At 49.2% G+C, this 14,482-nt stretch overlaps 1 protein-coding gene across 8 annotated transcripts in view; it reads right to left on the bottom strand.

The window, feature by feature from the left end:
- Positions 1-14,482, bottom strand: part of ENOX1 (ecto-NOX disulfide-thiol exchanger 1) — a 294,079-nt gene that overhangs the window by 89,992 nt on the left and 189,605 nt on the right. For all 8 annotated transcript variants that reach the window (XM_081206412.1, XM_081206405.1, XM_081206409.1 and 5 more), the window contains one exon: positions 1-174. In XM_081206412.1, the coding sequence (XP_081062538.1) occupies positions 1-174 (174 nt within the window). The remainder of the gene's footprint in view (positions 175-14,482) is intronic.

The raw sequence follows: 14,482 nt of genomic DNA, 5'->3' as shown, positions 1-14,482 counted from the left end.
TTGGATTTGGAGGGAAGAGCGTACAGCTTTTGCAGTGAATTATTTCTTTGATGACAGGCACCTCCGCTGGTGGCGGCTGGGCTACTAATCCCATACTTGACAACATGGGGTTAACTGGAGTTATTCCGGTGACCATGTTGATGTTTGGATCAAAGCCTCGTACACAAATTGAATCTGCAAACGTAGAAAATAAAATATTTGCTTTAGCCCCTTTGAAATGACTTTTGGCCTTCTTGCGGAGATCATCTTGCTTTAGATTTATTGTTAAGAAATCATTGTTTGCTCACACGCACCCAAAACCTAAACCTTACATTAACCCCCTTCGGTGTTTCAGCCAAGCACTGAGGCAGAGGCTGGGGGGGGGGGACCCAAATATGCAGGAAGAAGGAAAGTGTATATAAATTTAGGATAGTACTGGATAGTACAATTAATGGTCATGGTTCTGTGAAATTCTTGACAGCTGTGTAAAAATTGTCGCTACTATTGTACAGGCTCAATTCATTTCACTGGTGCCTATGTGGGAAAACGTCCAGCTAAACTTTATCCTGCACTGTATCGCTGCTTTAATTAAAGGTTTAGATGGATAATCTCTGTCAGTATCGCTTGTACCCACATGAATCAGAAGGAAGGGGTTGTGTATAAGACTTGGCATCTTCTCTGTCACATCATGAATCTTTGCACCTGGGAGATGGCACACCTCCCGGGACATCTTGTTTCCTCCACACACTGGTGCCTCTATCTCGATCAGAAGGGAGTCAACTACCACCGCCACTCGTCTCTGCCCCCTCTGGGGAATGGCAGGAATCGTTCTGTACACTGTACCTTCCCAAACCCACCTCAGAGTGTTCTGAGGTCTGCAGCTGCATGGTGCTAACTCCCTAGCAAGCGTTTAAAAGTCACAAAAGCAAGCAGGTGATCTATATGTTTCCCCACCCCACGCAAACAGCTCAGATAAGCAACCAGCCTTGCCTTTTTATTAGGGATTGTAGGGAAAGACCTGCCAAAAAAGTTGAAAAACATCTTCATGCATGCGACAATGGCCGCAAGAGTTCTGGTAGCGCAAGGATGGAAGACTGAAGAAACCCCAATTAGAGAATCATGGCAAGAAAAATTGATGGACTATGCAGAACTGGCAAAACTGACATATAAGCTACAGGACAAGGATAACTGTGACTTTAAGAATGAATGGGAACCCTTTGCAAAGTATCTGAAGATGCAACAAAGCGAACTGGACCCCTTGGCAGGTTTTGAATAAACATTCACAAACTTTTTATTGATAATAATCAGCTAAATAGTTTGAGGATCTATACAACTTTGTAACATGCAGAAAACAGCATTCTTAGAGAAACCAAAGACTGGAACTGAGGGAAGTCAGGGGGTGGGGTGGGGGTGGGTGGGTTTTGTGTGGGAGGGAGGAGGGAGGAAAAATAGGGGTGGGAAACAAGGATGATAAGTTTTTGGATAATATGTCTTGTTATAATTTTGAATAAAAAAAATTAAAAAAAAGATAAGCAACCAGCCTTGATCCAAAAGACACAGTCTCCTCCACCAAACCCTTGAAAACAGCCCTGTTGACATGTCCTGGTCATGGGGTCCCAGAGGGTGCTTGCCCTATGACTACCCTCTCTACCACCTTTGCCAAAAAAGGAGTGTTGGTGACCGGTCTGTTGTTCTTACACTTCACTGGGTGCCTAGAGTAGGCTTTTACCACCCTCTTTAATAACAGTGGGTATCACTCCATCATTGCAAGTATCCATTTACCATTCTTCTGACCCATTCACACCATCTAGGCCAGCTATAATAAGCCAGGAAAAATAAAAATCTAATGAGCATGTGGTTGGATAAAAAGGTAAAGGGACCCCTGACCATTAGGTCCAGTCATGGCTGACTCTGGGGTTGCGGCGCTTATCTCGCTTTATTGGCCGAGGGAGCCGGTGTACAGCTTCCGGGTCATGTGGCCAGCATGACTAAGCCGCTTCTGGCGAACCAGAGCAGCGCACAGAAACGCCGTTTACCTTCCCGCCGGAGCGGTACCTATTTATCTACTTGCACTTTGACGTGCTTTCGAACTGATAGGTTGGCAGGAACTGGGACCGAGCAACGGGAGCTCACCCCGTTGCGGGGATTCGAACCGCTGACCTTCTGATTGACAAGTCCTAGGCTCAGTGGTTTAACCCACAGCGCCACCTGCATCCCATGTGGTTGGATACATTGCTGCAAATATCCTGTCCACATCCTAAGGCTGTATGAACTGGAACTAATCCGACAACAATGGGCTTGATGTTGCGTTAAGACACCTCGGCTGGCACTGTTAGAACAGCGGCATCTGAGGAGTTTTATCTGCAAAGTGTTTAGCCATCTGGTTAGGAGAAACCAGCCTCCGGATAACACAGAACAACTCTGCAGGATAGTTCCCCAAGTTTGCAATGGAGGCAGTGAAGAAGGATCTCTTCACTGTCCTCAGCGCCACAACTCTGAAGTTGTGATCAGTCAGTTCCTAAGTAAGATCTATGCCTTGATTTTAAATATTTTATTAAATTTTTCAAAAAATAGAAATTAAAATCCATTTCCTCTACCGCAGCTCCTCAGGATACCAAGGGGCAAAATGACTCCACAGCACCAGAGAGTGCTCAGTCGTGTCAAGGGTTCTATGGGTCTCACCATTCCATAGTGAAACAAAGGCCTCAACAGGATCACCTGGTCTATCCATTTTAGAATTGCCTGGAGCAGTCAGGACTCCATCAGATTTGACCAGTCTCCAAAGGTGGACCATTCTATCTGGCCTTCTAGTGGTTCCCTCGCTGCAAGAAACCAAATTACAGGGAACCAGGCAGAGGGCCTTCTCGGTAGTGGCACCTGCCCTGTGGAACACCCTCCCACCAGATGTCAAAGAGAAAAACAACTGCCAGACTTTTAGAAGACATCTGAAGGCAGCCCTGTTTAGGGAAGCTTTTAATGTGTAACAGACCATTGTATTTTAATATTTAGTTGGAAGCCACCCAGAGTGACTGGGGAAACCCAGCTAGATAGGCAAGGTATAAATAAATAAATTATTATTATTATTATTATTATTATTATTATTATTATTATTATTATTATATATCTGGTTCACAAATCCTGCAGGTTGAGAATCATTGCTGAAAGGCCAAACCTCACCAGGAAGTGGTCTGACCATGACAATGGGGTGATATTAACCCACCCTCCAATTTCCAGGACCACCCCCCACCCCCCGGAGTGAAGACAAAATCAAGGGCATGACTTGCGCTACGCCAGAGCTTTCCAAACCATGTGTCACGACACGTTAGTGTGTCAAACACAACTCCCAGGGCTGGAAAGGGGTTAGTTTAACCTCCAGTTTGCTAGTAAATTAACTGTGTCGCAGAATGATGCAAAACTGAATGTTGCAAAATGATACATGTCTAAAAAGTGTGTCACCAACGTGAAAAGTCTGGAAAGCTCTGCTCTATGCATTAGACCAGGGGTCAGCAAACTTTTTCAGCAGGGGGCCAGTCCACTGTTCCTCAGACCTTGTGGGGGGCCGGACTGTATTTTGAAAGGGAAAAAAATTAACGAATTCCTATGCCCCACAAATAACCCAGAGATGCATTTTAAATAAAAGGACACATTCTACTCATGTAAAAACACGATGATTCCTGGACCGTCCGCGGGCCGGATTTAGAAGGTGATTGGGCCAGATCCGGCCCCTGGGCCTTAGTTTGTGTTGGGTGTAGTGAAGGGTTAACCTTCTGTGTCTCGAGGCTGAGAGGAGGCGCGTACAAGGGAAGTACGCCAGGACGTGAGGAAAGCAGCTTGGAATGCTGTGAGCTGAGTGAAAAAGTGAAAGCAGTTTTTGTTGTGTAGCTGCAAACAGAGGGAGAAGATGCAGCTTGATTCTGATGGCAGATATTGATTTGAGCAAATAAAGGGATATTAGGACAGAAGAAACGTGTGGGACTTGATTACTGCTCTTTCGATACACTGCGTAATTCTGCTAATTGCTTTACGGCCGCTACAAAGCCACCCTGCGTAAACAGAAGCTACAGAGGCTGGCAGGGGAAGCGTGGCTGGGCGCCGAACAATAAAGCAATAAATCTACCGAACAGTTTGCCTATCCATGCATTAGACCAATGATCATTTGGGGAGGCCATGCAAACCTGAGCAGGAGCTGAAGAATTCTCAGTGTGGATGTTGAACTGGCCCAAACCACAAAACCCCCAACACCACACCTGAGACAACCTTGGTCATAACTGCCAGGGAGACTGATGAGAAGTAGGGCGGGTGGTACTTTTTACTGCATGAAAGTCATTCCTACCCCCTCCCTTCTCCCCCCCCCCATCATTACAAAGGTGAATCAGATGTCTGCTCTACAGCAGCAAAAATTATACAACGATAAAACATAAAACAGCAGATATTTTTGAATACTATAAAGGCAACTTCATGAGCCCTTTCTTTGTGTGTGTGTGGGGGGGGGTTAGAAAAATGAAACTTGCTTCTTTCTTAAGAAACAATCCTTTCGGATCCTTCTGCTGGCAACACTTTGCAGCAATTTGATACCATCAATTATTCAGAGGCAATGGCGAGTGGTTTGGGCATTCCCAAAAGCTTTCGGATCACAATGCTGCAATATTTAATGGTAACATGAAAAATCCAGGGTTTGGCAGCCTGGGAGTTGTGGCTGAACTAATCAACAACAAAAAAGAGCAAAGCTTGAAAATAAAAACTATGCCTTGTCCTGAAACCACATGGCAGTGTTCTTCCCTATAATGTAGTAACTCTAAAAAGCCCTAGAATACATTTTGGAAGTGAGCATTTGTATTTGTACATTCACATTTTAAAACCTAAGGTTCCTGTTTAAAAAAAGTGGGGGGGGGGAGACACAAACCTAACATGAGATCAGCCAAAATAAGCAAGTTAGGATCCGGGAGATCTCTGGCTGAGCCAAAGCTACGATTCTACTTTTATGAACCTTCCTTGATGCCACAAACCTCATCCAGGTTTAAAAATGAAACATGACCTTCTCCATTGCAAAGTGAATCTTCTAAGCAAAATAGTAACAAGGACTCCATTACACTTGAAAGGACTTCAGTGTCCATACTTTTTATTTCCATTAACACAAGCAGATATTCACAAGTCCACTTTTCTGAAGTGACACACCACTCACATAGGACGCAATGCAGCCAAAAGCAAGCACTTTCCTTGTCCTACTGAATTGTGGGAGATTTGGCAAATGCTAATCTCTCCCTTTGAAATTGATGGGGTTCACAACTGTTTAGTTTTGACTGAACTGTATGGCACACCTGTTATCTGAACCCAAGCATTAAGCCTAAGTTTCACTGCTTCCCCCATGCATATACCATATTTTGGTAGTTTGCTTTGGTCTGTGGCACTCAGCTGCCTAGGACCTAAACTCCTGCTATGGTCCCATGAATACCAGCTGATCAAGGAAACAGAACAGCTTCTAGTCTAGCCATCCTCAGACAGGTGCCATCCTGATATGATTTTGGACTGCAACTGCCATCACCCCTGGCAATTGGCACCAGTTTGGAGACCAATTTGTAGAATTGGGCACACTTGGAGCAAAATTCAGAATGAGCAAGTTTTGATTCTATCTGCTGTTTGGTCTAATTAGAAGTTCCACATCTTTTCTTAATTTTTCCCCCATGTTTGCCTTTCTCCATCAATAATTTTTAAAAATGCATCTTGAGTAAGCAGCAAAATAATGAGAGCTGCTTCCTTTTCCTTTGAGTGAGACGTTAACATATGGTGAAATTCTCAGCCTTGCTGGTACTGACAATACATTTTTGTCTCTGGATGTTCTATTCGAAAATAACACACAAAGGAAACCGACTCGGCTTCCAGATGGTAAATTGTTTTCTTTAGCAACTGTTACTATTTCTTGATGCAAAGACATTTAATTTGGAGTTTCTTGAGAGTCTGGAAAACCTGCATCAATTTAAAGTTTTTGAGTTGAGGTAAAATTCTAGATTACTTCTCCCCAATTATTTGCAGGCAGAGGGGATGCTTTTAATAGATCAAGCAGATATTCCACAGCAACATGATTCAGGTATTCCATAGCAACATGATTCAGTGCTTTGCTTCATCTTTTTCAAGAAGTGGGAAGTGGTGAGAAATCTCTTCAGAAACAGCCTCTGCTGAGAAATTCTGCCACAATGTGAAATTATATACATATCTGCTTATTCTTTTAAAAGTTGACAATGAGTGAGAGGCAGCAATTCCTGGCAGAGCTAGTTCTCCCAAGCTTCATCTCTCAGCATCCAACACTATCATCTAATAAACCACATCCTTCTCCCATCTTCTTGGCTACAGCCAGCCTTTCAACTCAATCCAGGACGAGATATCTATGCACAGAGGCAGGCTAGACCAGTGTTTCTCAACCTTTTTTGGGCAAAGGCACACTTGTTTGATGAAAAAATTCTCGAGGCACACCACCATTACAGCCCCGTGACGTCAGCGCGCAGCGTCATGCTGGGAGGGACGCACGAAAGTGTAAGTTTCAATTTTTCCCCCTCCCCCTTGCCGGGGAACCTCCAAGCTTTGGGGATGGGGGGGGAGGAGGCAGCAAAGCGAGGCAGGAAGGAGAGCGCGGCTTGGCTGGGTGAGCTTTGGCAGGGGCAGGGAATGAGAGCCGCGAGGCGGGCGCTGCGGACGGAGGCGCTGCCCGCTGAGCTCGCAGGCAGCCAGGCAGGCAGACGGTGAGAGCCCTGCACTGGGCGGCCTCTCCTCGCCGCCGCCGCCCCGCCTCTCGCCGCCCGACTCACCCGCCTCCCTCCAGGCAACATCTCGCGGCACACCAGGCAACATCTCGCGGCACACTAGTGTGCCGCGGAACAGTGGTTGGGAAACACTGGGCTAGACAACCCAGCTTTATACTCACATCTGCATCACAATGTGCCATGCTCTGCCAGAGGTGAGTACTCCAAGACCAGAGACCCGATGTCAGATGGGAACAAGCCAGACTAGTGTAGTCCCAGAAAGGCAAGTGTCAAGGTTTCGGAGGTGAAAGAGAATGAGCAGATGAGTCCGAGGCAAGCAGCACAGTAAAAGACAAGAGAAAAGGTCAGGTTCCAGAATCGGGAGCTGGTGAGCAGATGAGCAAGAGGCAAGCAGTCTAGTCCAAAGGCCAGATTCCAGAAGCAGTGATTAGATGTGGGTGCAAGGTGGTCCTGCCCTCTGTGTGCCCATCAAAACCGGCACATCACACGGGACTGGGCCTCAGCGCCGGCAGCCTCTCCTCCTTGCCTGCTCTCCAGCAGCCACTATGAGCTGCCCAAGGGAAGAGGCTGGCAGCGATGGCCATGGAGAGGCACCTGCTCCCTTGCAACTGCCAATGCTGCAGCTCAGAACAAGCACCGACTGTCAGGAGTGCGTGCAGGAGCCAGGCCTTGTGACCAATAGGACTTTGCAGGACTGGGGCCTTCCTCGGTTTGTTCTGAAGAGGCAAGGCGCGGCCTCACAGGTGAGGCTGATTGGTAACTCACAGCACCTGGAGGCAAGAGCTGGGAAGGGATATAAGGTCAGCATTTCCCTTTGGCTCTTTGCCACAGCAACACACGTCCTGCCTTGCTGCATTTGGCTTCTTGCTTCCTGATCCTTGAACCTTGGCTTCTTGACTCCTCCTTCTTGATCCTCGATCCTCGGACCCCTGACTTCGTGACTCCTGGCTCTCTGACCCTCGGACTCTTGGCTTCCTGACTCCTGGCTTCTGGACCCCGTTCCTGCTCCCACCCCGCCATCTTGCCCCCGGTCCTGATGTCCCCTGCCGGGACTTCGATCGCCCGTGAACCAGAACGTGACACCGACTCATCCTCTTCCCTGAGCTTTGTGGTGGCAGCACTGGCAGAGGAAATAGGGACATTCCAGGATAAAATTAGAAGCTGGGATACCATTAGTAAATCCAGAACGGTCCCTGCAAAATAGGGACACTTGGAGGGTATGTGTTAAGCCAGCTGGTGAAGCTTATAAACCTGCCCAGGTGGTATCTCTAGGTCAGTGTTTCCCAACCTTTTTTGGGCAAAGGCACACTTGTTTGATGAAAAAAATCTTGAGGCACACCACCATTACAGCCCCGTGACGTCAGCGCGCAGCGTCACGCCGGGAGGGACGCACGAAAGTGTAAGTTTCAATTTTTTCCCCTCCCCCTTGCCGGGGAACCTCCAAGCTTTGGGGGTGGGGGGGGAGGAGGCAGCAAAGCGAGGCACGAAGGAGAGCGCGGCTTGGCTGGGTGAGCTTTGGCAGGGGCAGGGAATGAGAGCCGCGAGGCGGGCGCTGCGGACGGAGGCGCTGCCCGCCGAGCTCGCAGGCAGCCAGGCAGGCAGACGGCGAGAGCCCCGCGCTGGGCGGCCTCTCCTCGCCGCCGCCGCCCCGCCTCTTGCCGCCCGACTCGCCCGCCTCCCTCCAGGCAACATCTCGCGGCACACTAGTGTGCCGCGGAACAGTGGTTGGGAAACACTGCTCTAGGTGATACATTGCAGCTCTTAGATATGCTGCCTTAGTGGTACACAAAGTATGGCACTGGAACTTAATTTAAGGAAAATCTTCTACATTCACCAAGCAAATGAGCTCTTTGCTTCTGCAGGAAACAACCACACCGTTCACTTGAATGACTTCAGAAGGGCAGAAACATGAATTCCACATGCGACCTTTTATGTGTTGGGCCTAATCAATGGCTGCTGGAGAAGGACTTGACATGGATGTAGCAATTTCACAGCAGTGAATCTGGAAACCTAAAATCCTAGACTCAAGAACACCTCTAGAAAGCGCACCAGGAGAATCCCCAAGCCATCGCTAGAAAACAACACAAGGAACACACAATCAAGACTCAGTTGCCACCTCAGCTTCCAGACTGGTGTTGACAATGGACAAAATCTCCAACTGGAAGGACTTCAGCTCACACTGGCCAGTTCACAAGCAAAGTGAGGCATTTGCAATGGCTGAAGAGGGGGAAGTGAGAACACAGAGGATAAGGCCAGCAAGGAGAAGAAGATACTTGTGTAGGCAAGGAAGGACCCACAGAAGAAAGAAGTTACTTCACCACCTTAACAAACTTGGCCTGGGAATGTACATATTCTACATTGTTCACACACAAAATATTTTTTTTATTTGCATAGATATAGAAAAACTGATAAATATCTGTAAAAAAGAGAAATGGCTCACTCGAAGTTCATTTTTAGGTTCTGCAATGGGATTTAAAAGTAAGCCATACAGCAGAAAAATCACCTCTTTAAAATGCAGCAGTTAGATGTTCCAACAACAAATGGTTTCATTATTCATTATTCACAGAAGGAAAATCTTTTAACTTTAAAACAGAACAGCATATTTTGAAGAACACAGCTGTGATGCTAGGTTTAAAATATGTTTAGCTCTCTGTCAGTAACTGCTAAATCCAGACTCCAGACAACCTATTTATTGAGCAGTCCTCCTGATTTTCCCACTCAAAGCATACATGTAGGTTAAATTCTATTCAGTCTTTATTGAGCATTAATTCTGATCTTTTTTTGTGGGGAGGTTATACATCAATGAGCATTCATCCTGATTGGATTGCAGCATGTTGATACATCTTCCACTTAATTATTTCTTCGATGTACAAAACTGCTGTTAGAATGTTCCTCTTTTCTTTCATTTTGGTAACCTCCTTACTTGTCTTACTTCATCATCCCCCAGGACTACAACACATAATAATTTGATATAAAAAGTATTATTTGTCATCCCGTTGGTTCTGAAACTTTATATATGATTCACTTTGACAGTGATTTCAATAACGTGCTGATTTTATGAGCAACAAAAAACTATTAGCCACTTTAATGGGGCAGGTTTTTTTTAAAAAAGATTTCTTAATAATAATTTGGATTAGTTTTCAATTACAATCCAATAGTAGCCTCATTACAGTGGTGCCTCGCAAGACGAAATTAATTCGTTCCGCAAGTCTCTTCGTCTTGCGAGTTTTTCGTCTTGCGATGCACGGTTTCCCATAGGAATGCATTGAAAATCAATTAATGCGTTCCTAGGGAAACCGCCTTCAGACCAGGTCCGGGGACAGTCTGTCCCTGGACCTCTTCTGAAGGCTGGGGGACGACGACAAGGGCTTTTCTTCCCACCCCCAGCATTTTAAAAAACCCCGGGACAGCGGAGGACTTCTCCGCTGTCCAGGGAATCCTAAAATGCTGGCGGGCGGCATTTTAAAATCGCCCCGGACAGCGGAGGACTTCTCCGCTGTCCGGGGCGATTTAAAAGCCCCTGGGAAGGCAGGCAGGGGGGACAAAGACTTTCGCCCCCTGCCCGCCTTCAGAAGGTGTTCCCGCCCCCAGCCCCGCTTCGGAACAGCGTTCCGAAGCGGGGCGGCTGGGGCAGCTGTTCCCGCCCCCCTCCCCGCTTCGGAACAGCGTTCCGAAGCGGGGCGGCTGGGGCAGCTGTTCCCGCCCCCCCTCCCCGCTTCGGAACAGCGTTCCGAAGCGGGGCGGCTGGGGCAGCTGTTCCCGCCCCCCCTCCCCGCTTCGGAACAGCGTTCCGAAGCGGGGCGGCTGGGGCAGCTGTTCCCGCCCCCCCTCCCCGCTTCGGAACAGCGTTCCGAAGCGGGGCGGCTGGGGCAGCTGTTCCCGCCCCCCTCCCCGCTTCGGAACAGCGTTCCGAAGCGGGGCGGCTGGGGCAGCTGTTCCCGCCCCCCCTCCCCGCTTCGGAACAGCGTTCCGAAGCGGGGCGGCTGGGGCAGCTGTTCCCGCCCCCCCTCCCCGCTTCGGAACAGCGTTCCGAAGCGGGGCGGCTGGGGCAGCTGTTCCCGCCCCCCCTCCCCGCTTCGGAACAGCGTTCCGAAGCGGGGCGGCTGGGGCAGCTGTTCCCGCCCCCCCTCCCCGCTTCGGAACAGCGTTCCGAAGCGGGGCGGCTGGGGCAGATGTTCCCGCCCCCCCTCCCCGCTTCGGAACAGCGTTCCGAAGCGGGGCGGCTGGGGCAGATGTTCCCGTCCCCCCTCCCCGCTTCGGAACAGCGTTCCGAAGCGGGGCGGCTGGGGCAGATGTTCCCGTCCCCCCTCCCCGCTTCGGAACAGCGTTCCGAAGCGGGGCGGCTGGGGCAGATGTTCCCGCCCCCCTCCCCGCTTCGGAACAGCGTTCCGAAGCGGGGCGGCTGGGGCAGATGTTCCCGCCCCCCCTCCATGCTTCGGAACAGCGTTCCGAAGTGGGGCGGCTGGGGCAGCTGTTCCCGCCCCCCGCTTCGGAACAGCGTTTTAAAATGCTGGGGGTCGGCAGCGAAGCGTTCGCTGCCGACCCCCAGCATTTTAAAATCTCCCCGGGACAGAGAAGTCTCTGCTGTCCTGGGGAGATTTTAAAATGCTGGGGGTCGACAGCGAACGCTTCGCTCCCGCCCGCCAGCATTTTAAGATCGCCCGGGGCAGGCGGGGGGGAGGCAGGCGGGGGGGAGCAAAGACTTTTGCCCCCCGACGGCCTTCAGAAGAGGTCCTCTTCTGAAGGCCGGCTGTGGGCGAAAGTCTTTGCTCCCGACCGCCAGCATTTCCCTATGGGCTTTCGTCTTGCGATGCAAGCCCATAGGGCAGAGGTCGGCAACCCGCGGCTCCGGAGCCGCATGCGGCTCTTTTGCACCTTTGCCGCGGCTCCGCAGATCCTCGGGGACCCTGAGCAGAAAAGCAGAAGCGCCAGAAAGAGGAGGGGGATGGAGCTGGGCAGCCGAGCCGGGCAAAGCAAGGCGGCGGCGGCAGCGGAGCTCGAGAGGCGGCGGCTGCTGGGATGGAGGAGGCGGCGGCGGCCAGAGAAGGGCTGCTGCTGCTGCTGCTGCTGCTTCTGCCGCCGGAGGGAAGTTCTGCCAGGCGGCTTCATGGCTCATAGCTTCCCCCGTCCACCCAGGCCACGCTCTCCTCAGCCCCGCGCGCGAGGCACCTGAGGCGAGGGGGAGAGAGAGCGCGCGCTCGAGATGGCGGGGCGGTATGTGTGTGTGTGTGTGTGTGTGAGAGAGAGAGAGAGAGAGAGAGAGAGAGAGGGGGGGGTGGCAGTGGTGCTTCGGGATCCTTTTCCGTGCCTTGCTTCTGAGTGGCCACCGAGTTGAGGGAGAGCACCTGAGGTGAACCACAAAATGGGCCCGCCCTCCCTGTCAGGGAGGAAGGGGTGAATAACGTCAGTGACGAGGAGGGGGTCCAGAGGTAGCCAGCAGGAGAGGCGGGGGAGCACGAGAGCAATTACAGAAGGAGGGGGGCTGTTAGGCACCAAAATCCTGCATGCGGGATTTCCCCCGTTCTCTTGTGCCTATGCAATTCCTGCCCTTCTCCCTTCCCCCTCAAGATTTGCTGCAGAGACAAGCAAATGAAGAAGGGAAGAGTATTAGCTGGCATGTCCCCGGATCCCATGGAAAGCACTGCAGATTCCTTTGCTTATTTTAAGTTGGCTTCAAACCTGTAATTGTGCAGGTGTATGTATGTATACATATACACATATATTCATATCTCTTCCCTCTCACCTTCCTTTCACCCAGTTTCTCTGGCACTGGTTTATAAATGCTGCTATGTAGAAATGATGAGAAAGTTGCACCAGCAGAAGGAATGGATATGTACTGTTAGTAAAAAGAGAGGGAGTTAAACTGCAGGGAGGGACAGACACTTTTCTATGTATTAATTTGTATAATGCCCTCTATGCACATGGTGCTTTGCAAAAAATGGATATGAGAGGTACCATACCCCTCTTTGCTATCTGAAATAGACTCAGGTAAAAGAGAGAGAATGGGGGAAGGGGAAGAATGTGTGGTTATTTACATTTGGCTTGTTTTGCGGCTCCCAGTTGTTTTTTTTCCTTCGGAAACGGGTCCAAGTGGCTCTTTTTGTCTTAAAGGTTGCAGACCCCTGCCATAGGGAAATTCGTCTTGCGAAGCGCCTCCAAAACAGAAAACCCTTTCGTCTTGCGGGTTTTCCGTCTTGCGAGGCATTCGTCTTGCGGGGTACCACTGTATAACAATACCAATTTATAATACAATTACTAATACCATTTTTTTATTAAAAAATTAAACCAAATTATGTCACAGAGGTTTCATTTGGCAGACAATTCTTTTAAAGAAAAATGTATTTGTGTCACTTATGAGTATTGTCATATTTGTCTTGTTGCATAAGGATGCTTTTTAATTTATTTGTAATAATAAAAAAATGCTTCAATAAGTCTTTATTTGCATTTAAAATATTAAAGACTTATTTCCCAGATGCTCTAAGTGGCTCAGAATGGATGATTAGCATATTTATAGGAAGACAGGACAGAAATCTTTGAAATATTTAATAAAAACTATATCAATAAAATACAATTTTAAACAGCAAAATTAATCCCTAAACAAAGAAGAAGAAGACCCGATCTATACACAGCAAGATAAGTAAACAGTATCTACTGACTTTCAGCTTTTTAACCAGACAGGTCAAAAGCTGGCCAGGGAGTGCAATGTTGCAACCCTTTCTAGCAGAGTTCGACCATACATTGGAAGTAAGATCATTAATGTGCTTCGTTCCACCCTGGACTTGACTTGGCATGGTGAAGCGCTCTCCTCTCTAACCCTGAGCATAGCTGTCAACTTTAATATTTGAAGGGACCAGCAGCCTCGAAAATAAGGGATCAGCAGCCAAAATAAGGGATTTTCCAAACACAGGTATGTTCAACTTCTGAGCTCCTCTGAGCCAAAGGCAGAAAGCCCAGCCAGCAGCCAAACGAAGCCTCAAGCGGTGGTTCCCACAGCGCAGCAAACCGGCAAAGGGGATGCAGCAAGGAAAACCACCGTCACCTCTCCGCTGGGAAGCGCTGAGCAAAGGCGAGTCCTCAGGCAACGCGGCCGAGTTGATCGGCACAAGGCATGCAAACTCCACCCCCCATTCGTTCTTAGACTCCTTATTGGGTGAGCAACGCAGCCAAGCAACACAGTTGGAGCCTCCTTCCTCCCTGGCCGGCAGGGAGGGAGGGAGAGGAGCTACTTCCTTTGAAACCTGGGAAATTTAAGGGACATCATCAATCCGGGACAGCAGCGGGACACAGCGCTGGGCTAAGGGAGTTTCCCACCAAATAAGGGACGGTTGACAGCTATGACCCTGAGCTGTAGTCAAGAGTAGACCTTGGCTTCTTTCAAGTTTAATTGCAGTGGGGGCCATTTTGGGCTGTGACATCTGAAATCTACGCTGTAATATAACCAACAGAAGGTTTCTTTGAAGCCTAATTGAGGCACAGGGACATTTTCAAAGAACTCGTCCTCCCCAGCTGTGACCTCCTCCTGAAACTGTTCCCCCCCACACACAATTAGACTTGAAAGGGGCTTCTTTTGAGCCTAATTTGACCGGGGGGGGAGACACAGGACCCCACTGGTACCAGAGAAGGCCTCTGCAGGTGGAGGTTTGCTCCCAGTGGCAATCTATGTTCTGGAAGTTGACCAATATATATTTAACGTGAATTGTGCCCGTATAAGGAATCACCGTTTAGGGTTTTCAGAGGGGTAGGGTTTC

This window comes from Podarcis bocagei (genome assembly GCF_964188305.1).
Source record: "Podarcis bocagei genome assembly, chromosome: 8".
NCBI lineage: Eukaryota > Metazoa > Chordata > Lepidosauria > Squamata > Lacertidae > Podarcis > Podarcis bocagei.
This window is presented reverse-complemented; position numbering and strand designations above follow the sequence as displayed.